Source organism: Leucoraja erinacea, chromosome 35 (genome assembly GCF_028641065.1).
Source record: "Leucoraja erinacea ecotype New England chromosome 35, Leri_hhj_1, whole genome shotgun sequence".
Taxonomy (NCBI): Eukaryota; Metazoa; Chordata; class Chondrichthyes; order Rajiformes; family Rajidae; genus Leucoraja; species Leucoraja erinaceus.
The window spans coordinates 11,683,252-11,708,184 of record NC_073411.1 but is presented as its reverse complement, the minus strand read 5'-3'; the positions used below and the strand labels follow the sequence as shown (position 1 = coordinate 11,708,184).

At 42.1% G+C, this 24,933-nt stretch overlaps 1 protein-coding gene across 1 annotated transcript; it reads left to right on the top strand.

Moving 5' to 3' along the window:
• Positions 1-671: 671 nt before the first annotated feature.
• On the top strand, positions 672-20,661 carry LOC129713330 (MOB kinase activator 1A). The gene is made up of 6 exons (XM_055662307.1): positions 672-867; positions 10,296-10,462; positions 11,813-11,906; positions 13,272-13,405; positions 15,166-15,329; positions 17,245-20,661. Exons 1-6 carry the CDS (start codon positions 854-856, stop codon positions 17,320-17,322), a joined length of 651 nt encoding a protein of 216 aa, XP_055518282.1. The 5' UTR covers positions 672-853; the 3' UTR covers positions 17,323-20,661.
• The last annotated feature ends 4,272 nt before the right edge of the window (positions 20,662-24,933 follow it).

Genomic DNA, 24,933 nt, shown 5'->3' with positions numbered 1-24,933 from the left:
ACTGCAGTACAACCTCCCTGCTCCTATACTCAAATCCTTGTGCTATCCTTTTTATTTAATTTATCCAGAACCTCACAAAAACACACCGACCACCCTTTCTATACAAAATATTACTATTCTCTGAAACATTTCCACTAAAGCCCGCCTCTCTCCACCGCTGATAGGTTGAAGCGTTCAAGCTCCCTATTGGTTCGCCAACATGTCAATCAAAACCTATATATGTATATATTTTATTTTTTTAATAAAGACGCTCGTTTTTTGTGTGTTTTTTTTGCCTCACGTTTACAGAGTTAAAAAAACTAACCCACTGGGAATTAAATAATTTAACTAAAGTGTAGCTTGTTTCCTCGAGGCCGCCAGTCCCCGCCCCCTCCCTCGTCCCATTGGTGGACCGTGAGCCCCGGGCCGTGAATGGCGGCCTCTGATTGGCGCGGGTGGGTGTCGATCAGTGGAGTGATTTGCATAGATGATATGCATAGTCTATATTTGCATAGTCGCGGCCCCTCCCCCCCGCCCCCGTCCCATTGGTGGACCGTGAGCCCCGGGCCGTGAATGGCGGCCTCTGATTGGCGCGGGTGGGTGTCGATCAGTGTAGTGATTAGCATAGTCGATTTGCATAGTCTATATTTGCATAGTCGCGGCCCCTCCCCCCGGGGGCGGGCGGGTCTCGCGAGGTTTAGCGGCCTGAGGCGGAGAGAGTTGGTCAAGTTGTGACGGGAGAGGCTCGGAGTCGTCGCCGCCACCTCCAGTCTCCCTAAAGTGGATCGGATTGTAATGTCTACGCTACTTAAAACCTTCAAAAAATAACCCCAGACTTTTCCTGCCGATTTCGAGTGGAACAAACTAGCAGAAAATGAGCTTCCTATTGTAAGTATGTGTGTGTGTGTGTGTGAGTCTCCTCCATTCTTCCTGTTTCACTGCTGAACTGTGTGCTGACTCTGGGCCTGCTCCTTCTCTCCACCTCACCTCTTGTTTTATTTTTCGTTGCTGTCTGTTCTGAGGCTGCACCTTCTTCTCCTAGAGCGCCACACGACAATTCACCGCACCAATCTTCTCTAGGATTGATTGAAAATACTGTTTTATCAGCAAAAAAGAAAATCCCACAATTGGGCAGACTTCCCTAATGCATTTCGTTGTCTCTGTACTGTACACTGACAATGACAATTAAAATTGAATCTGAATCTGAATCTGAATTTATTTATTTTTTAAAACCTCGAGTTATCTTTATCTTTGATCCCAATTTCTTTCATGGAACAAGTATTGTTTATTTAAATTTAAAAACACACCAAGTGCTGGAGTATTATGGTTTATTTTAATCACGACCTTCATTTGGCAATAAACCGAAGGTATCTTTCAATTTGATCCCAATTTCTTTCATGGAACAAGTATTGTTTATTTAAATTAAAACAAAAACACCAAGTGCTGTAGTATTATGGTTTATTTTAATCACGACCTTCATTTGGCAATAAACCCGAAGGTATCTTTCAATTTGATCCCAATTTCTTTCATGGAACAAGTATTGTTTATTTAAATTAAAAAAAAAACACCAAGTGCTGGAGTATTAGGGTTTATTTTAACCACGACCTTCATTTGGCAATAAACCGATTCTTTAAACCTCGAGTTATCTTTATCTTTGATCCCAATTTCTTTCATGGAGCAAGTATCGTTTATTTAAATTTAAAAACACACCAAATGCAATGGTGGAGTATTATGGTTTATGTTAACCACGACCTTCATTTGGCAATTCTGTGATGTTCGGTCTGTTCTGATCGATTGTTGTACCCACAACCCAGAACGTGGTTTGCAATCTCAATTTTTCTCAATTTTTGGGGAAGATGTGAGCTCTTCTCGTGAAGCATCGTGTTTGATTACTCCATGTGGGTTCCTTGGTTGTTGTCTGTATTTTTGGTCATATGTTTGCAAGAGTCTTTCCCCACCCTCACCCACCCCGAATCCCATCCCCAGCAATAGTATGTTTGCCAGCTGCAAATACCCATGTGTGTTTCATGTTGAATGAATATACTTCAAAATAATTTACCTCTCTCCTTCATTTTCTCTCTGCCTCCACCAGGAAGGAAAACTGTAGGTTTCAATTATCTTCCTTCATTATTTTCTGCTGTGTTTGCTTCCTGACGTTTACAAATCTTGACTACTTTATAATGACCTTTGCCTGTTACCCATTTTCCTTCGTTATGGTGTTTGCAATTGTTGATAATAACAACATTAAGCTTTTGATGGTATGGTAATGACCGATTGCCCCATGCATTATTTAGAATTTTATATCATAGCAAGTGTACTTGTGTGTTGCAATAACAATTTTGAGATCATATTGTGTCCGAATCTTGATCAGTTTATTTGAAACATTATAAGAATGCCATGGTTTTGGTTAATGCATATTACTTTTTGCGGGAAAATTATAACGTGATGTTTGTCTCGAATGACATACTCTGAATTACCTTCTCGATTTCCTTCTCGATCTCCCTGTTTGTCATGGCGACTGCTTGCCAATAAGAATTGCTTAAATAACTGGTGGCAAGACATGCTTTAATGGAAACGAGATGGCCATTTTAAAGATTGTGCCTCTAAAGGCTTGCTTGTGTGGTTTTATGGTTGCAGACTGTTCCAACTTAGTTCAGGTGAAGTCTCTAAATTCACCAGTAGTTTGCTTTTTTGTGATAGATGTTTGTCTGAATGTGCGTAGGGGAAGCAGGTGTGTATTCTGCAGCTACAGTTTTGGATGGAGATCCCCTCCTCGTGGCAGCCATCATCCGCCTTCGCAGCAGTTGAAATCTTAATTTTCATTTATTCTACTTTTGAGACTTTGGATGACATTTCGTCCAGGGCTGCACCTAGGCCCACGATCAATCTGATTTAGCTGAGCTGTCCGGCTTCTGAATCTGATTCTGCAGGATAGTACCCGTGACCTTGCCACATTCTCCGCTCATTTATCAGATCACTTTCTCCTCTTTATGTCCTATCCTCACTGCCAATATATTTTTTCTGGAATGAAAGGGTAACCGATGCAGTAAATTACTTCAGTGCATGTCATTGGTAAAACAACCAGTTCCTAGATTCACCTGACCAACTTGTGTTGCTAGTCTTCTTCCATGTGAAGATTTTCCAAACTGATTATGAAATGTTTGATTTTGAATAGTCAGGCTTTGTTTTCTCGTTGGAGATGTATTTAGTAGGAAGGAACTGGAGATGCTGATTATACACAGAAGACAGACACAGAATGCTGGAGTAACTCAGCAAGACAGGCAGCATCTCTGGTCCTAAGAACGGTATCGACCCTTTCCTTCTCGCCAGAAATGCTGCCTGGCCTGCTGAGTTACTCCAGCATTTTGTGTGTATCTTCAGTAATTAGTACTTGACTTTCAGCATTGGAATAGAGGTTAAATATTTTCATTCATTGATACCATCTAGGTGTCACAGGCTTCATTGCCATTAACAAGGTGGTGGTGTTGCATTGTAAAATCACTGCAGTCCTTCTGGTGAAGTACTTCCATAGTGAAATAGGCTGGAGAGTCAGGGATTTAGACTTGTTGATAATGAGAAAACGTAAGGTGGAAAGTGGTGTTTGGCTTGGCAGTAATTTAGTTAAATTTAGAGATCCAACATGGTCCACTGAGTTTGAGCTGACCAGGAATCGCCCTTGCAATAGTTCAATCCTACACACTAGGATCAATTTACAGAAGGCTATTAACCAACAAACCTGCATGTCTCCGATTGTGAGAGGAAACCGGAGCACCGAGGGAAAACCCACGCTGTCACAAGGAGACCGTACAAATTCTGTACAGACAGCGCCTGTAGACAGGATCTAACTGGGGTCTCTGACACTGTAAGGCAGCACCTCAACTGCTGCGCCACCCTGCCATAGGTGTTCCCAAGCACCTGCCGTCCTTGTCCTTGGTGCTGGATCTTGTGGGCTTGGGAGGAAGCATGATTGAGAAACTGCAGCTCTTTGTGTAGGTGTACTGTCGTTTGCTGGTTGCAGAGGATGTTTGGGTTGGTGCGTGAGGTGCAGGTCAAGCAAACTACTTTGCCTTGGATTGTGTTGACCTTTGTGGGTGTCATTGGAGTTGAATTTCACCCAGGCCAGTATTCCATCGGTTTCCTTAACTGCTCTTTGTATATTTTGAAGACACTTTGGGGAATTGAAAGTTGAGTCACTTCCTGCAGGATTTATGATGCTGCAGATGTGGCTGATAGTTAGTTATTAGATTATTATGTTGGTATATTCTGCGATCAATGGTTTTTATTGTCCATGCTTGGTAGACTTTCATGACTTTGTCAAGCACTTGAGTAACAGAAGCAGAAGGCCTATGATAAGGTGCCGCACGTGAGGGTGCTAAACAAGATAGGAGGCCACGGTATCAGAGGCATGTATAGAAAATTAGTTGACAGGCAGAAGGCTAAGAGTGGGTATATAAGGGCCCTTTCTGGTCGCCGTACGGTGACTGCTGGCGTTCAGCAGAAGTAGTGATCTGGATAATGGAATTGTGTCGGAAGGAACTGCAGATGCTGGTTGACACTGAAGATTAAGACACAATGTTGTAGTGACTCGGATGTTTCGGGTCGAGACCCTTCTTCACACTCAGTCTCAGAAACGTTGCCTATTTCCTTCGCTCCATAGATGCTGCCTCACCCGCTGAGTAACTCCAGCACTTTTATCTACCTTCGATTTTCCAGCATCTGCAGTTCCTTCTTGAACATATAATCCTTCAACATTTTCATCACCTCCAACGGGATCCCACCACTGGCCACATCTTCACATCCCCACCCTATTTTGCTTTCCGCAGAGACCGTTCCCTCTGAAACTCCCTGGTCAACTCGTCCCTTCCCACCCAAACCACCCCCTCCTCGGGTACTTCCCCTGCCACCGCAGGAGATGCAACAACTGCCCCTTTACCTCCCCCCTCGACTCCATCCAAGGACACAAACAGTCTATCCAGGTGAGGCAGAGGTTCACTTGCACCTCCTCCAACCTCATCTACTGTATCCGCTGTTCCAAGTGTCAACTCCTGTACATTGGCGAGACCAAGCGCAGGCTTGGCGATCGTTTTGCTGAATACCTCTGCTCAGTCTGTCTTAAACCTGATCTGACATTTCTGTCCTGGGCCTCCTCCATTGTCAGAGTGAGGTTTAGCACAAATTGGAGGACCAGCATCTCATATTTCGCTTGGGTAGTTTACACCCCAGCAGTATGAACATTGACATTGCTAACTTTAGATAGCCCTTGCTTTCTCTCTCCATCCCCTTCCCCTTCTAAGTTCTCCCACTAGTCTTACTATCTTGGTCTACATTCTATCTTTGTCTCGCACCCTCCCCTGGCATCAGTCTGAAGAAGGGTCTCGACCCAAAACATTACCCATTCCTTCTCTCCAGAGATGCTGCCTGTCTCGCTGAGTTACTCCAGTATTTTCAGTCTATCATTGATGTCGCTGTTGTTTCAATGTTTCCTCAATGTCTAATAATTCTAACTTGTTGCTTTGAAAGTAATATTTTAATTTGTACTTCTTTATAACTTGGCCCAAGTATTTTAATCTGCAGATGAAATATCGAGACTTTTCTTATGATGAGCATAGTTTATTTATCCTGTTCAAAGAGCCTGTTCTTCACCTCAGCTTCAGTAGTAACTAATATTCGGGTTTACTTTGGATTGGAATGAGATTTGTTTCTTCTACATTTCTCAATATAAAGTGCGTGCATTTTGGCAGCAGAGGCTATTGGGTAATCGGGACAGGAACCTGCTGTAGTTTCTTTTTCTCTTGAACATAAAGGTCTGAAGGGCCCCATTCCACTGCTGCCTGCCTGAACTTGCATACGTGCCGAACAACTTTGTCACCTCAGTTCATTTCGTACTCATAGAGTTTCGCTCTAAATTGTGTAAGTCCAACCTAATCCTGTTCTTGTGTAGTCTGTGTGGATTTCTAACTATAGTTTATGCCGTTTCCTGTTGTCACCCATGTGACTACAAGTTTTTTTTAGTGCGTTTTGTCCCTGTGGGTTTTCTGTGAAATTCTATTCCACCCTTCTGGTTGTAGAAACAAGGAACTCCAGATACCAGTTTACCAGGGAAAGATACAAAAACTCAACAGATCAGGCAACATCTTTGGAGAACATGGATAGGTGACTTTTGGGTTGGGGTCAGTCTGAAGCGTGGTCTCCACCCAAAACATCACCGGAGATGCTGCCTAACCCACTGAGTTTCTCCAGCATTTTGTGCTTGTTTTCCTTTCCTTCATGCATGCATATCCTATTCCTGGGTCCATTTCGCTTTCACCCCCTGACCCCTTACACCTACATACCCACCCTCTGGCTTTACATCCCATTCCTCGTCTCTTCTTTTAGCTTCTTTGTCACTTATTCCACCCACCTTTTGCGTGCCAGGCTTTGTCCTACCCCCACCTTGCCTTTGCAGCTATCTTCCCCCCATTTCATGCAGTCTGAAGAAGACCTGAAATATCTCCTGTCTGTTCCTTCCACAAATGCTGCCTGACCCACGGACTTCCTCCACTACTGTTTTTGTCTTTTTCCTCCCCCCCCCCCCCCCCCCCCCCCCCCCCCCCCCCCCCCCCCCCCCCCCCCACTATGCTCTGCAGCGTTTTCACTTGTAGCATTATGCTTCACATATGCCTTTTCTCATTGCTCTGCTTCGTTCATTATTGGAGGATGATTATTTCTCCTCTATGTAATCCACAGTTCAACCAAAGCCTTCTCTTTCTGGCAACATTCTGTATACACACAGGTTGTGCAATCTATCCTTTTACCACTTCCCTTTCTAAAGTCCTATACCCCAAATTTCCATTCCGGGTAAAACGGCGATTCGACTGCCCTACTTTCATGTTCTATGCTATACAGCTGATTATAGTGCATTCTGCCTGACCTTTTGTGATTGAAACACCTCCTGTCAGTTTGCTAGTATGACTGCAATGTCTGATTCCTGCACCCTTCAATTCTCCATCATGTGCCCATTAAACACTTAAGGGCTTGTCCCACTTACATGTTTTTGCCGGCACCCATCATAGGTTGCCGAAAATTCTCAACATGTTGAAAATCCAGTGGCGACCAGAAAAAGGTACGACTCTTTGGGCCACTACTCACGACCAAACAGGCGTCACCCCGCGATGTACGAGTTGTGGCTTGTATCATTGCAAATCTTTTGATTCGGGTTTCTTCAAGTCTGCGTCTGGTGGTTTTACAAGTTTGCATTGCATTAAAACTTGACCTTCAACAAGCCAGCTGTGAAATGACCACCAAGTGAATTGATGAACCACCCCTATTTCTGGAATGATATTCAACTTAAAGCTTGTACAATTTCTGCCACATGGTGGGCATGTCAATGTTGCTTGTCTTATCTTTAGTTTTTGACACTTTGGCTGTAATTTATCTTACAATTAAAGTTGGGGTGAAAAGTGCTGCAGCAATTAGTGTTGTTGCTTCTCAATTGCAATGGCCAAGGAGTTTGATCCAGATCTCTGATGTTGATTGTATGGGGTCTGCATGTCCTCTCTGTGATCATGTGGGTTCCCTCCACCACAACTTCTGGCCCTTATTCATAGATGTGCTGGGAGGTTAAGTTGTTACTGTAAATTGGTCATCATTGTGTGTAATGGTGAAGGGCAGTTCATGAATATATGAGAGAGAATAATTTGCAAGGCTATGGAGAAGGGGTAGAATGGGACTGATGACATTGCTCTGCTGGGAACTGGTATAGATCCAATGGGCTGAATGGTCTTCAGTGACATAATAAATATTGCAAATGCAGTATGAAGAAATATTAAGAGTTATTGTTAAATTATTTCTGTATTAGTTTATAAACTTATTTTTAGATTACACTACTGAAAACCCTAAATAATGTTGAACAGTCAGGTTGTTCCAGGATACAATTCTTAAGGGGTTGGACAGGCTAGATGCAGGAAGATTGTTCCCGATGTTGGGGAAGTCCAGAACTAGGGGTCACAGTTTAAGGATAAGAGGGGAAGTCTTTTAGGACCGAGATGAGAAAATCATTTTTTACACAGAGAGTGGTGAATCTGCGGAATTCTCTGCCACAGAAGGTAGTTGAGCTCAGTTCATTGGCTATATTTAAGATGTGGCTAAAGGGATCAGGGGGTATGGAGAGAAGGCAGGGATGGGATACCGAGTTGGATGATCAGCCATGATCATATCGAATGGCGGTGCAGGCTCGAAGGGCTGAATGACCTACTTCTGCACCTATTTTCTATGTTTCTAAAAGTTGATTGCAAGATTGTAGGCTAGTGTTGTCCAGTGCAGATAGAAGAGCTCCAATGACCCAGGACTGGTGTGCCATGGACTGCTTTGATAGTAGCAGACTTCTGTTGCAGTGCATCCAAATGTATTGATCACCCATTGCAAACCTCCCCTCCCATTCTGTGATTAAGAAGGACTGCATATGCTGGAAAATCGAAGGTAGACTAAAGTGCTGGAGAAACTCAGCGGGTGCAGCAGCATCTATGGAGCGAAGGAAATGGGCAACGTTTCGGGCCAAAACGTTGCCTATTTCCTTTGCTCCATAGATGCTGCTGCACTCGCTGAGTTTCTCCAGCACTTTTGTCTACCTCCCATTCTGTGTGATGTGTTTGAAGGGGAAATATCACAAGACCAGGGCATGGGTATCGGGACTGGGGAAAGAGAGCAAAGTTTAGAGATTAGGACCTGGGAGAGTTGTGGTTTCTGAAGATCATGTGTAGTGTGAGATGGTGTCAGGAGACTGAGACCATGTGGTGTCCAACAGGCTATTGTCAGGGTCTTGTGCAAGAGTCAAGTGTTTTATTGTCACATGTCCCAAAATAGAAAACAATTCTTACTTGCAGCAATATACCAGATATGTGCACATAGTATTCAGTAGACGCCATAATAAACAACAGCGTTTAAAATGAATACAAAGTGCTGGAGTAACTCAGCCTCTGTGGTGAAAAAGGGTGGGTAACGTTTCTGGTCTTCACCCTTCTTCATACCATTACCCATTATTTTCCTCCAGCGATGCTGCCTGACAGGCGGAGTTACTCCAGCACTCTGTGCCTATCTTCAATATATACCAGCATCTGCAGTCCCTTTCTACACAACTAAATGTTCAGTGTGACAAAACAAACAAACAATATAGTGCAAAGACAAAAAAAACAATGCTCGTCACTAGTGCGATCAAGGCAGATTGGAGTTTGTAGTGTTCAGCAGCTTGATGGTTGTTGGGAAGAAGCTGCTCCTCAACTTGGATGTTAGTTTTCAGGCTACTCTACCTTCTACCCAGTGGCTGGAGTGAAATGAGAGTGTGGCCAGGGTGGTGTGGGTCTCTGATGATGCTAGCTGTAATTTTGAGGCAGCTCTTCCAATAGATCCCTTTGATGGTGGGGAGGTCGGGGCCCGTGATAGACTGGGCAGTGTTAATAAGGCTGGCCCATAAACTAAACGCCAATTTATCCCCCTTTATAGATTTACCAGACTAATTCTTGGGATGAGAGGTCAGTCCAAAGAAACTAAACAGTTTGACCTGTATGCCATGGAGTCTTGAAGAATGAGGGTAGCCTTATTCAAAGTTAAAACCCTAAGGAGACTTGACAGTGTAGATGTCGAGATCTCAGTTGTGAGCGAGTCTTGATCAAGAGGCCATAACTACAAGATATGGGGCCAGTCATTTAAACTTCAGGGACATGGAAATTTCTTCCTGCAAAATGAGATTTTAAATGATCTTTTTCCCTCTGGTCTGGAGATTGAGATGGAGTCATAAGGTCAAACTTGGATAGGAGTAGAATTAGGCCATTCGGCCAACCAAGTCTACTCCGCAATTCAATCATGGCTGATCTATCTCTCCCTCCTCCTGCCTTCTCCCCATCGCCATGGGGCCCAGGCATCATCCAGCTTAGCGGGGAAATTATATTCTAATAAATTAACACAGTCCGCTTCAAAATGTTGGACTGGGACGTAGTCTGGGGCAGTCGTCTGTCAGATGAAGCTGTTGCTGCGTTATCCATGCTATGAACATGATCAGTGTTTGCAGCCCCTTTAGAGCAATGTGGCCTAATTTCCTGCTAACGTCATTCATGTGTGACTTTAGACTGAAAGGTTTGTGTGTGAGTGGAGGTGCTTGGTTGAATTTCTGGAGCTATCCGACTACACCCTGAAAATAGTTGCGATTACATCAGACTCCAGTGTGATTTTTGGCTGTTTCCAAGTCTTTCCTCTTTCCTTTCCCCTGCTTGCCGTTCGGCAACTGTCATACATGTACAATTGCAGTGCTGAAATATAAATAACTTGCTTTAATTGCATTCCAGTGGGAATCGGAGTAATAGAACTTTCAAACCAAAAAAGAACATTCCAGAAGGTTCTCACCAATACGAGTTGCTAAAGCATGCCGAAGCAACCTTGGGCAGTGGTAATCTCCGCCAGGCTGTTATGTTACCCGAAGGCGAGGATCTTAATGAATGGATTGCTGTCAATAGTAAGTTTGGCCAATTTGCACTTGTGGTTTTTCTCTCTCTACTTCTGTGAAGTTGTGCCACTGCTGATTATCTTTTCAGCCGCCAGGGTGCAAAATTCGGGAATACTCTGCCCCTTCCATAACATGTGTCTTAACCCCTCCCTGATTGACCAAGTTTTCCTGTAGAAACAAGGACAATTCTAAAGAAGGGTCCTGACCCAAACTGTCACCTATCCATGTTCTGCAAAGGTGCTGCTTGACCTGCTGAGTTACGCCAGCACTTTGTGACGACATTTTCCTGCTGTCCTATGACGGCTTTATGGAAAATGTTGTGGTCAAGATGCTATTTAAATTGAGCGTGCTTTCATTTTTATAGAGCAAGGAAAAAGACCATTCTGCCCATCTGGTCCATACTGACCATATATTGTAATCCCATTTAGCAACAACACTTGGTCCATTTGTAGCGGCAGATTTTCATATCTTTCGGGAAATTAACTCCCTAGTCACTATTTGGATGAGCAGGGATAAGGGGGATAACTTCGATAAGCAGGATACATAACACTGGCAAGATCTGGCATGGACCCCGCATGGTCGAAGGGTTAAACTTCCCCATCGTCTCTCTAAACTAATCTAAAAACTAAAGAAGGGTTTCGGCCAGAAACGTTGCCTGTTTCCTTCGCTTCATAGATGCTGCAGCACCCGCTGAGTTTCTCCAACTTTTTTCTGTACCTAAAAACTAAACTTCTGCGCAAGCACCTAAGCTCCAAACACGCACAAAATCACGTCGTAAATCCCACCCACAATATAACGGACAGTCTAAAATTTTACAGGCGCATGCCATCCTCAATGACGTGCAAAACAGGCCAAATGGCCACTCCACCATTGTCTTTGATAGCAGCCTTATTGATGGCTTTGGATTATTTACTGTCAAGTTACATGTTTGTGCCATTTGTATTTCGATGTCGTCTTGAACCCAAATGGAATTGTGGTTATAACAACCTTGATTTCCTTTTTCTAGTTCCCTTCATGAAATGTAAAATTGAAAATCATTTTTCGCTTTGGTCTTGTATCAAAGGAGCTGCAGAAATGTGTTTAATGTCCTTTCATATGTTTCCCTATCCCTCAGCTTTCATCATCAAAAAAAATATTGATCATTTTGGAAGAATGAAAGTGAAATGTCTTGGAATAAAATTGTTAGTGCCAAACAAGAGATTATTTCTAGTTTTTAGAGACCCATATTAATTTTGTTTGAAGTTCAACAATAACATAAGTGTTCTCGTAACTGATTTAAAATGGGGACAGTCGCTTGAGGATTTGCTTACTGAATGGCATGGAGGTAACAGTGGCAATGTGGCTGTTATTTCTTTTCAGCTGTGGACTTCTTCAACCAAATCAACATGTTATATGGAACAATAACAGAGTTTTGTACAGAGCAAAGCTGCCCAGTTATGTCAGCAGGACCAAGGTGAGAAAGATGTGCTCTCCATTGTAGGGTAAGACTTGTGTGAAGCCTCTAAATAGCAAGGCTGACAACGACTTTGTGGTGTGGGTTTGGTCTTGAGTCAGTGTAATACAAATTCACCTGATTGGTGACTGAGGTACGAGGGATTGTCCTACAATGAAAGTTAGAGTAGGGTTGTTCTAAACTCAAGGGAACACAAACCATTAGGCAATTTCATAGAGGCTCCCTTTTATGCCTGCAGTATTTTTAGATTTTGACAGTGTGCAGAGAGTCTGTTTCCTGTAGCTGGGTGGCTGGGAACTAGGGTGTTCCGCCCTCCAGATAAAAGGTAGCTGTAGATTGGTTTATGCATGCAATCAATCATATATAGGTTAGCATCACTAACCCCGCCTTATTGTATCATTTATATTAACACCTAATTCCTATGCTACGCAGTTCGGTAGCAGATAGGAGTCAGTGACTACTAACATGCCGTTAAGTGTGTATGTGGATTAAAGATGATCTTAAGTTACGTGTTGTGTAGATGTCATATTTACATGGTGTCAGAAGTGGGATACGAACCTACGCCTCCAATTGGAGACCAATTGTAGATGTCATATTTACAGTAGCCATTTCAGACCAAAGTACTCTTTATTTGTTGGGTGCAAATGTCATTTTATAACAATGGGACAAGAGGGCATTGAGGTAAGTGGGTGGGATTCCTTGAGAAAAGAGCGACGGAGTTTTGGGTCAGCAGGCGTAATGCTGAAGAAATGAGGCTAATGGCCCTGTCCCACTGTACGAGTTCATTCAAGTGCTCTCCCGAGTTTTAAAAAAAAATCAAACTCGTGGTGGAATTACCGTAGCGGGTACGTCGGAGCTCGGGGACGTCCCTTAGTGGCTCGCAACGCTGACGGAAGATACTCGGGAAGATTATGTACACGTGACGGATAAAACTGATATTGATATTGACGGCATCATGGTTTTGGTCATTGGGTTTGGTCCTTGACCTCCGAGTGGATTACCCCAGTGAATGTCTGGGTTACCAAAGTCCTGCTGGTCGGTCGGGGTAGGGAGGTTAATTGGTTACTTTAACTTATCCCCCCCCCCGTAGATTGGATGGTAGAAGAATTGGTGTGAAGTTAATGGTGTGCAATAGGGAATAGGTTGCATGAGTGGGGAATAAGATTGATCAGATTGTTTTGACTCCTACAATGGAATTGATTGACTTTATTCCATGTTTTAAGAAAATATGTCCTAAATAATAAATGGACATGTGGTACCGTCCAACTAATGATCTCCAATGTAGTATCCTAAAAGTTAGTAAAATAGATATTGTAATTTCAGTATTCATGCATTGAATTCTTTCTTGCCATCTCTACCACCAAGGTATGAATACCACTGGGCTGATGGCACAAACATTAAAAAGCCAATCAAATGTTCTGCTCCAAAGTACATTGACTACCTTATGACATGGGTACAGGACCAGCTCGACGATGAGACCCTCTTCCCTTCCAAGATTGGTAAGCCATTTTCTCTCAACTGTTTTGGAAATGAAAGCTCTTCGTTGAAAATGAAATTGCAATCTGCGAGAGCGAGAACAAATGTACCTTTTAGCAAGGAGATGAGGAGGAATTTCTTTAGCCAGAGGATGGTGAATTTGTGGAACTCAATGCCACAGACGGCTGTGGAGGCCAAGTCAGTGGGTATTTTTAAAGCGGAAATTGGCTGGTTCTTGATTAGTAAGTGTGTCAAAGGTTATGGGGAGAAGGCAGGAGAATCTGGTGAGGGGGAAAGATAGATCAGCCATGATTGAATGGTTACGTACACTGGGGCGAATGGCTTAACTCTGCTCCAATGACTTATGAACATGGATGTAAAATGCTCTAAATGCTTAGCTGAGTCATGAAGTCTGAGGCGAGAAAGTCAACGGATTGTATTGCTGAGCTGGGAATTGTTAGCGCTAAAGTGAATATTAAGATGTGGAGAAAGTGGAGGGAAGAAGGGAGTAAAGGTAAGGGATGAAAGACTGAAGGTGGTAAAAAAAAATGGCATGAATCACGAAATGTGGGTGGGGGGGGAGGGGGGTAATGGGAGAAGTAGAGTAACTATTTGGAATTGTCAGAAAGAGGATGGGGGGTGGGGGAGAGAACTCCCACTTTGATACCCCTGTCTTGGTTTCCAACAAAGCTGAACATGAGCTGTAGGAACCTTGTGATTAGTTACATTACATCCTTCCTGACCTGCTACAATTGGGCCATTTTAATTAATCCAGCATTGACATACTCTGGTTACCAGCATTCCATTTTTTTTTCTTTTTCAAGTAATTTAGAGCAAATTATTTCACCCCCCGGTCTCACCGTAGAATGGTGGGAATGAGAGATTAAATAATGTTTTATTGCCGTCAGAATGTGAGGTGCAGATCCTTGATAAGTGTGCTCACACACACGCCTTGTTCATGAATCCTGTGCCTGTGAATACCGAGTGTAGGGTCGCAATCATTTAAACAGAGAATTTGCAGCTCGGAGGAAGAAAAATTATCGTGATCATTTTGAAGGACAATTTTGAGTCCTTTTTTCCCTCTCAATACTAAGTTGGGAGCAGGGCTTTGCCACCTGCCAAGTTATTCTTGGTTACTTTGTGGGTAGGACTTGTTCTGTTCCACCATGGGCTGCATGTCTGCCATGCGAGGCCTGGCCGAATGTAAAGGAAATAATCCCGAGCGGATTAGGGTGACACGGGGGTAGCGCCAGGGACCCAGGTTCGATCCTGACTGCGGGTGCTGTCTGTGCAGAGTGTGCACGCTCGCTTTGTGACGTGGTGGTTTATCCGGGCCCTCTGGTTTCCTCTCACACTCCAAAGGCGTACATGTTTGTAGGTTCATTAGCTTTGGTCAAAATATTGTAAACTGTTGTGTAGGACAGTGCTAGTGTGCGGGGTGGTCGCTGGTCGGCGTGCACTCAGTGGGACGAAGGCCCTGTTTCCACGCTGTATCTCTAAAGTCTGAAAGTTCATCCTTGTGGATTAGTGAGGTGATTACACATCTTGGGGCAGGAGCATGAAAAACAAACTAAGAATTGTCTCTGCCTCCATCAATGCTGGCTGACCTAAGAATCTTCAGCCTTAACTTTTATTACCTACAAGATTTTACTCTAGACTTTGGCTGTTAAAGTTTGGACAAGTTCTGATGACACCTGAAGTTGAATTTGTCCTTTTTAAGATTTTTTTTAATTTGAGTTTGAAAGCTATAAACTTTTTGATTCACCATGTTTATTCATTGCAGGGGTACCCTTTCCAAAAAACTTCATGTCTGTGGCCAAGACCATTCTGAAGCGGCTGTTTAGGGTCTACGCTCACATCTACCACCAGCATTTTGACTCTGTGATGCAGCTACAGGAAGAGGCTCACCTCAACACTTCCTTCAAGCATTTCATATTTTTTGTTCAGGTAAAATATTCTCCCTGCACTATAGACTGTACTTGGCAAGGCATCTTGATAAAAGTTGTGCCATGTATTTATTTATTCATTTAAATCTATTCATTCGCCTTCACACAGATGTAATTGTGGCATAATGTCATTATAGAAACATAGAAATTAGGTGCAGGAGTAGACCATTCGGCCCTTCGAGCCTGCACCGCCATTCAATATGATCCTGGCTGATCATCCAACTCAGTATCCCGTACCTGCCTTCTCTCCATACCCCCTGATCCCCTTAGCCACAAGGGCCACATCTAACTCCCTCTTAAATATATTATGATTCTCACAGTGAATCAAAGGACAATTCATGACCAAATTTCATTGCCCTGTATTCTTGGGCATCTGGATTTTTATTTTAAGAAACGCAGGTACTTTTCTTCTGGAAACTAGAAGTTTCTCCATTTTCTTTTCGTTTTAAATGGAAGTATAACTGTTCCCAAGATACCTCCTTCTGATTAAGTGAATGATGTTAATTTAATTGGTCATTTTGTTTGTTTCTGGCTACCCTGAACAGAACAACACGATCAGCCGCCATCTTGAACATTTATGGAAAGTGCTTGAATAATAACACTTTTAATATGCTGAGCCAAAGAAAAGGCATAATTAAATAGTTAAGCCATAGAACTTTAATCACCCTAACAGATCACTGCCTCTTGGAGTGCATCGTAGTTTTATATTAAATTAACATGTGCGTCATGTTTTTTTCTATTAGATTAACTTGGTGTTATGTGGGCACTTAAAATAGCTTTAATTAATACCACATCCCTCAAAATCAAGACTATCATTTGCAGTGCCTGGCAGAACACAACTAGAGCTGCTGGAACGCGATTCACTTATTGTACATTAATATATATTTTTTGTTTATAAAGGTACACGCAGTACATCAACAACACAAGAATAAGTGTAGGTGCAAAGTGCTGGAGTAACTCGGGGTCAGGCAGCATCTCTGGCGAGCATGGATAGGTGATGTTTTGGGTCGGGACCTTTCAGTCATGAAATGTCACCTATCCATGTTCTCCAGAGATGCTGCCTGACCTGCTGAGTTACCCCAGTGCTTTGTCCTTTTTTTTTTTGAAAACCAGCAACTGCAGTTCATTCTTTCGAAAGGAATAATTGTTTAAGATGGCCTGATTCTTACTGCTTGAAACCAAAGGCCTTTAGCCATGACGGGGAATTCTGTTTTAATAGGGGTATGAAGATTTTCTCCGAGCTTAATATGGTAATTATGCCAAAAGTTAATGAGTTGAGATATTCTGTACATTCAACCCTTGGGGTAAAAGTGCAGGAGCAGTAGAGGGTTTAAGCTATGAGGTCGGGCAAACGTAGATCATTTTCACCAGAGCAGAGAAGGTTTAGGGGAGACCTGATGGAAGTATACACTATTATGAGAGGCATAGATAGGGTAGACAGTCACAACCTGTTTCCTGGGTAGAGAATGTAGTATTAAGGTGAGCGGGGCAATGTGTACGGGAGATGTGTGGGGTGATTTCTTTTGCACAGAATGTGGGTGCCTGGAATGCATTGCTGGAGGCATTTTAGATAAAAATATTTAAGAGGTATCAACTGTCTAGGTACATGGAGACAGTTATGTTGTGTCGTGGACTTCTCTGTGCTTTAAAAAAAATATGTTTTATTTATTTATTATTTTTTTTATGATGCTTGACTAAGGAAAATCCATTTTGTTGTCTCTTATGAGAGAATGAGAATAAATTGAATACAATACAATACAAAAAAGATGGCAGGATATGGATCACGTGCAGGCAGACATTAGTTTCACTTGACGTCACGGGGCATTTTGAGCCAAAGAGCCCGTTCGTTCCTCTGCTGTAATGTTCTATATTCTACTAGCTCTTTTAATAACTTTAATTTTTCTACCAAATTTCAGGAATTTAATCTGATTGACAGGAAAGAACTTGCTCCTCTTCAAGATCTAATTGAAAAACTTGGATCAAAGGACAGATGATTTGTCTCCCTATTTTCCACATCAGCGTGATCTTAGTGCTTCTTTTTTCTACCTTCAAGACCCCCGTTTCCTGCGCATACACCGTATGACGTGTGATCATTGTGAGCATGCTCTGTGGGAAAAATCCATTGTCTCTTGTTGTTACGTAGTTCTTCGATATTTTTGTGAATAACTTCAAAAAAAAAATGCACGTCCATGAGTTGTTGGTTCTAGCCATATGTCAGTGTTTTAAGGACCTCGCCCTTCAACCAAATTGAAAGGCCCAAGGTGCACAGATATCCCATCTATTTCATAAAGGACATTGCAGTGTTGATTCTCTGTCCTTGGAAGCTAAGAGTACACACACACAGACTCTGCATTTATCAAAAGCCGATCGTGAAGCAAATTAAAAAAAATGCTATTGGGGGAAAATATTGCTGCATGTAAATTGGATTAATTTGGATTCTTGACTGATGGATTTGTAGTCTGGGTTCCTACGTTGTCCGTGTTCCACCTACCTCCCGTTTTGTTTTGTATTCATTTGAGGTAAGATGGAAAACCAATGATTCTTGACCTTGAGCTAGACACAAACTGGAACTTGTGCAGTTTGAATGTATGTTTTAAATGAGTTGATTTGCAGTATGACTGTACGTTGCTCATGCTGCAAATAGGCAAGTTAATTGTAGACTAGTTAAATGAACACAGTCTCTAAATGTACTGTTTGGGTTCAAAAGACAGTGAGCGATTTTTGTACTTCTATGTTGGTGTGCATTCTCCTCTCTTGTTGTTGTGTGCGTTTTGATTTGGCCATTTGAGGCGTGTTTGTACACTTTCTCGTGCGATTTGGCTGTCTTGCATTTGTCATTACTTTGATCAATACATCACTTTCTGCGCGTAATAGGTTTCAAACCAGTGGAGAATCTCTTAACTTTTTTGAACAGTGTCGCAACTTAAAACTCTTGAATCCAACACCACACTGCAGGAGGCAGCATACCACTAGTTTATTTCCTCTCACCTTCCTCCCCATCCCCTGCCAGGAAAAATCCCCATTGGTTATAGTATTGAACAGTTCATACTGCCTGGTTGTATGAATCCACCCTTCGCTCTGATATTTTTTAAAAATGCTTTGATTTATAACGGCACATATATTTGTCAATTGTGGTTTTCCGATCACTGCTTGGGTTGCCTGTCTTTTATCTGCAGTTTTGGATTATAACACAGAGCATGTACTGTTGTATATTGTGAACACTGTGTTGCCTATACTTCTAATGTTATTAGATGCACTTTGGGGACTGTGCCCAGTTGCCTTAACTAGACTACTTTTTTTCAAAACTTGGTCAGTCATGCTTTACTATTGAAAATGTTTTTAAAGTTTTTACACATTGAGGTGAATAAAGGCAACTTTGCGGCATGCTGTAACTTTTTACTTGTGGTTGCATTATAGCAAATAGTTTTGGGGCAAGGGGGGATTTTCTTTTAAATATAGCAATAATTAGCTTAAATGGCCTTTTTATTTTAAGTAAGATTGGTGACTACTGAAAACGACCAGTGTCAGATTTAGGGATCTTCATAATTCACGGCAGGCGACTCCTAACTAATTCTATATAACGTTGGAGGAGGAAGGGCAGTTTTGTTAATACAGCCAAGTGGAACTCCTTTGTTCAAATATTGCTGGTTTGCTGTTAGTGTGCATTTATTGTGTTCAGTTTGGTACAATGTTGAGCATAGTGACGGGGGTTGGGAAAGTATTGGGATGAGTTTGAACTTTTTTAAGTCTAGTTTTTTTTTAATGTTGACAGGTACTCCAAATGTCAAGGTAAGATATCTTTCCAATCTCAGCCCATTTATGTCTTCAAGTCAAGAAGCTCCCATGACAACTCTCATATATCCACCTACCAAACACTTCCTTCACGTAGGAATTGGTGGCCCTGGATTGTAATTCTTTGCCCAGAGGTCAAATTTGCACTTGTGTTAGTTTCATAAGGTAGTAAACCTCCAGTTTCAATTGTTCTCAAATGTAGAGGGCTGTAACGATTGTCTAGGTTGTCTGAAATAAGGTAAGGTTGGCACAGGATTTCAGAGTTGACTCCTGAGGAACCTAGATTGATGTTGGCAAAGATGTTCTTCCCAATGAAATAACCTAGAAAACCTTTCAAATGGTGACTGACTTCGCGAGTGTTCCTGGTACATTTAGAACTGACTTCTGGAGTCGAGCAAATAAGGGGGAAAGTTGTAGTGCTGACTTTGGAAACTGGGAACAGGATCAGTTTTTAAAGTATTTAATTTCTCATGAGCGTTGGAAAACAGAGTGCATCAGAATCTCTGGAAGAGAGAATATACCATCATATTAGAACTTGGCAGGCTTGTTGAGATTTCATTCTTCAATGTCCCTTCTGAATTTTTTTTGTTTTTTTTTGGTCTCCCTTCATTTACCATCAGAGGGAACCTGTAAAATGGACACAAGGAGTTGACTGAATTTTGTGATTGAGGTTTTGTGATTCTGGTTTGGAAAATAACTAGGAAATGGGCTTGCTGACGGTTAGGAGAAGTCTCCTATTTGTTCAAATTGAAGTTTGATTCTTCACTTTTAGATGTTAACAGTCCAAAATGATTGCATTTCTCATCCATGACCAAGAATCATAAAATTAAATCCTGTGAGCTTTGAAGAGATTTCCACGAAATACTTTTAAGTCTTCGAATCTGTCTTTCAGTTCAGGGAGCAGTGTGTTTTTACATATGCTAGTGTAAATTATACAGATTTTTTTTACATTTGAATTTGAAATGCCACTTATGTTTTTGATAAAGTATTTAATAATTGTCATGTTGGAATTTTGGTACACTGTAATTTTTACGGCTTGCTTATGTTTTCTGGGAGGAGGGTGATCTTAATAAGAGACATTATGCACATCTTTAACCAGAGTTGCACTTGCAGTATACAAACTAAAGAAACAATAAATTGAATTACAGCATGCTCTGCCAATGTATTACCAACTTGTGACTCAGTGGAAGAAAGATCCTTGGTTGTATTTCAGTAGTAACTTCAAAACTTTTTTTTCTATTTGAAGGGGAATAAAAATCGCATCCGAAATCGATGTATACTCGGTCTTCATGTGTTAAATTAGTTTGTGTTAACTTAATTGGAGCTTGCTTTTGATAGATTTCAATTTTTTTAAAGTAAGATATCCAGAATTAATTTTGCTTGATTCTCTGAAATCAATTAACCTAAATGAAGCTGGGAGCTTGCTGTGCAGGGTAGTATTGTCAAATCCACATCATTATGTATAACTCCTTGATCCTTCTTGCAGGAAATGATTGTGATGTTACTAATGTTAAATAAAATCTACTCTGCATTGAGAAACATTTTGTTCAGTGGTTTGGCACTTGAGAATGCAGAACCTTAATTTACGACAAATCACTGGAGTAACTCAATGGCTCTGGCAGCATCAAGTGATGGACAAGCTCTAGCTCAAGAAGGGTACTAACCCAAAATGCCACTTATCCATTCCCCCCTTGCAATTTCTGTAGGAAGGAACTGCAGGTGCTGGTTTACACCGAAGATGACACAAAGTGCTGGAGTAACTCACCGGGCCAGGCAGCATCTCTGGATAGAAGGAATAGGTGACGTTTCATGTCTTGACCCAAAACGTCTATCCAGAGATGCTGCCTGGCCTGCTGAGTTACTCCAGCATTTTCTGTCTACCCTCCTGGTAATTGCTGCCTGACCTGTGATGTTACTCCAGCACTTAGTGCGCTTCTCAAGACTCCAGTATCTGCAGTTCCTTTTATCTCTATTCTGTTCAGCAAAGTGTGCACTTATATTTTAGCTGCTTGAGGGTAAATAATTTGATTGAAACCCACATCTATGGTTCGTATGGCTGATGGAGAAAAAAAAAACTTGCCCAGGTTTAAGATTAGTTAACCGACGTGATGCCCCAGAGGAGAGGAAGACGTGTTGTTTCATAATCCTTACTTTGATCAGGTTTGCCATAATCACATTTTGCACAAGTCCCAACACATTGTTTGTGTACCAAGAGACTCCAGCAGCTTTGCCTTGTTCCTGCCTGCTTCAATGTGGGAACAAGCTTGCTCTATATTGCATCAATATTCACAACCCAAAATAATGGGCTGGCAATCAATGTTAAAATAGATGTGGCAACCATTTGCATACAGAGAGCAATGCTTTGACTGTCCAGTCCAAATGACTTGCACATTTTAGATAAAATTCAGACTTTTATTTAAGAAATGATCAAATTTGAGTTTGGATTTAAAATGTTGCCCTTGTATGAAACTGCAAGATGTGTCAAGCACTGTGGTGTATATATGGAACTACTTATTGAGGGTTGCACAAATGCTTTCATTTATATTTCAATATGTCACTCCGTATGTATGCTGAATTTAAAATCTTTTAAACAATTCTTTCAGATTGTGGCAAAGCTCAAAATGCAAAACTCTCAGATTCTGTTGAAAGCCAACACTGTAGCTGGTGTGTTTCTTTCCCCACCCCCACCCCCCCATGTTTTGTCGACCTTTTACTTGCCTCTAGAGATCCTCCATTTATTTTTTGTGCATTCATGATGTAACATAAATTACATTTGAATTTTCATTTTAAGATTAATGCAAATAAAACGATTGAAACCATTTGTCGTGTCTTTATTCTTATGCCATTTCCGTATATGTTCTAGGAGCAGGCTTGGGTAGTGTGGATGTGGAGAGGATGTTTCCGTCAGTGGCAGAGTCTAGGACCAGAGGTCAGAGCCTCAGAATTAAAGGACGTTCCCTTAGGGAGGAGATGAGGAGGGATTTGTTTAGTCAGAGGGTGGTGAATCTTTGGAATTCTTTGCTACAGAAGGCTGTGGAGGCCAAGTTAGTGGATCTTTTAAAGGCAGAGATAGATAGATTATTGATTAGTGTGGGTGTCAGGGGTAACGGAGAGAAGGCAGGGGAATGGGGTTGAGAGAGAGATAGATCAGCCACGATTGTATGACAGAGTAGACTTGATGGGCTGAATTGCCTAATTCTATGGCTTAAAATTAGGCCATTCAGTCTATCAAGTCTGCCATTCAATCATGGCTGATCTATCTTTCCCCCTCAACCCCAGTTTTATATTTACAAGGACCAATGCCATTCTCTGGCATATTTTCCTTATTTAGGTGGTTCTATTAGTTTTAATAGCTATTTTTCCACAGCTGGGGTTTGCAATCCCCCCGTCTTGCAAGTAGACAAATGCATGTGACCATAAATTTCATAAACTCCTTGCTGGGCACAAGAATCGTGGCCGAGAAGGTCCCAGCACAGGTGTTCGGTCAAACAGGCCCCTATCACACATGCCAGGCTTTGTCCTGCCCCTAGGATCGACACACAGTATAGTGCTGGAGTAACTCAGTGGATTTTTCTCTGGCGAAAAAAAAAGAAAGTGATGTTTTGGGTTGGGGCTCTTCTTCAGACTTTGTCCCATCCCTCCTGTTTTCTTTTCTCTGCCCACCCTGCACCACAATCAGTCAGAAGAAGGATGTTCACAAAAATGCTGGAGAAACTCAACGGGTGCAGCAGCATCTATGGAGCGAAGGAAATAGGTGATGTTTCGGGCCGAAACCCTTCTTCAGACTGATCTGAAGGATGTTGCATAACTCCATCTTGGAGCAATACGATGCGGAAACTTACCCTTCGTCCCACTGTCTCCCGGCGGTAGCTCTACCGCTGTGTCAGTGTGCCAAAATGGTCTAACGTAATAGAAATCCCAAGTCATTTACATCTGTAATTGACCAATGACACAGGTTAACATGTCCTTGTGACACTCTCAAGATGAAGCACAAGTCATTAACTCTGGATATCCTCCAAATGTTTCTCAAACAAATTTCTACGGTGTTTGAGTGATCTGGCCAGCTTGCCTTTCTGGAAGCAAACATTTTGTACCTAAGTAGGATTTCTCACAAACCGCTGTACACGTTTTTAAGAAGGAACTGCAGATGCTGGAAAATCGAAGGTAGGCAAAAGTGCTGGAGAAACTCAGCGGGTGCGGCAGCATCTATGGAGCGAAGGAATTGGGCAACGTTTCGGGGTCTGAGGAAGGGTTTTGGCCCGAAACGTTGCCTATTTCCTTTGCTCCATAGATGCTGCTGCACCCGCTGAGTTTCTCCAGCATTTTTGTCGACCTCTGCTGTACAAGTTGCTGCTCGTCTCAGACTCGGTCCGATACATTATTTGTTTTGCATGAAAGGCATATCCATACCTTTAAACACCCTCCACAGACCATTATGCTAACAGTGTGTAGGAAGGAACTGCAGATGTTGGTTTAAACCGAAGATAGACACAAAAAGCTGGAGTAACCATGGGTCAGACACAGGGCTGGATTTAGATGAAGAGAGGCCCTAAGCTATTTCACTTGTGAGACCCTTCCCAATCCCCCACCCCCACAGAATCGCAAGCACAGCACCACCAATGGTAGGTTTTGTAACAGTGCCACTGATGGTAGGGTTTGTATAAAACACCACTATCTCAAAAGTTTAACACACCTTGGTGCAGTGAGCAGAGGCCCCCCCTAGATCTCGAGGCCCTAAGCTTAAGCTTGTCTCGTTTATACGGTTCGGGTTGAGTCTGAAGAAGGGTCTAGACCTGAAACATCACCCATTTTCTCCAGAGATGGTGTCTGACCCACTGAGTTTACAACTTTCTGTGTCTATTGTGCTAACACTTCTCCCCTTTACGTCTCAGCTGCCTCAGAAATATACTGCTAGGGATGCGAGATTTCAAACTTTTTGAATTAGATTTGTTTTGATACAGGACATCATAGCCTTGATGTTTTATGACACAAAACATAGCTCAGACATCCTGTAGACATTGTTTGGGGTCAATTGAATAAAGTATTTTTCACCTCATCATCAACATACTACTTCAAAAAACGTCTTCAATTATTTGGGAAAATGGCCACACAATTAACAGACTTTACTTTAGACTTTAAAGATACCTTAAAAACAGGCCCTTTGGCCGATCAGTGACCACACACACCAACCTACACGCATTTGGGACGATTTTACAACTTAATTAAACCAATTAACTAACAAACCTGTACATTTTGGATGATCAGCCATGATCATATTGAATGGCAGTGCAGGCTCGAAGGGCCGAATGGCCTACTTCTGCACCTATTTTCTCTGTTTGGACCTTGGGAGGAAACCGGAGCACCTGGAGAAAACCCACATGGTCACAGGGAGAACGGGCAAACTCCGTTCAGCACCTATAGCCAGGATCGAACTGGTCTCTCTGGCGCTGTAAGGCAACAACTCTGCTGCTGCCACCTGAAATAATTAATAAAACATGACAAATTCTGTGTTTTAAAGAATCAATTAATAATCGCAACAAAATTACCCACATTGTGAAATGTGAAACCTGTTAGCGATAAGCAGTATCATGTTAAATAATTTAGCCCTCACATTGATCGACAATTTTAAGTGTCACAAATGGGAACAAAAGCCAGTGATTTGAGTGCAAAAAATAAATATAAAATTTATTAAAACACCCACAATATTTCAAAATGATCAGGAAGAATACATTTACAAGGAAGTTCTTGCAAACAACCTCTCTGTGTACAATACAATGCAATAAAATCAAAAATTAATCCTGGTCTCTGTTAAT

Bases quoted from the DNA above. Each gene is read 5' to 3' on its own strand.
- LOC129713330 (XM_055662307.1), top strand. The intron at 10,463-11,812 runs GTAAGTTTGGCC...ATTTCTTTTCAG, and splicing joins TGAATGGATTGCTGTCAATA to CTGTGGACTTCTTCAACCAA. The intron at 13,406-15,165 runs GTAAGCCATTTT...TATTCATTGCAG, and splicing joins CCTCTTCCCTTCCAAGATTG to GGGTACCCTTTCCAAAAAAC.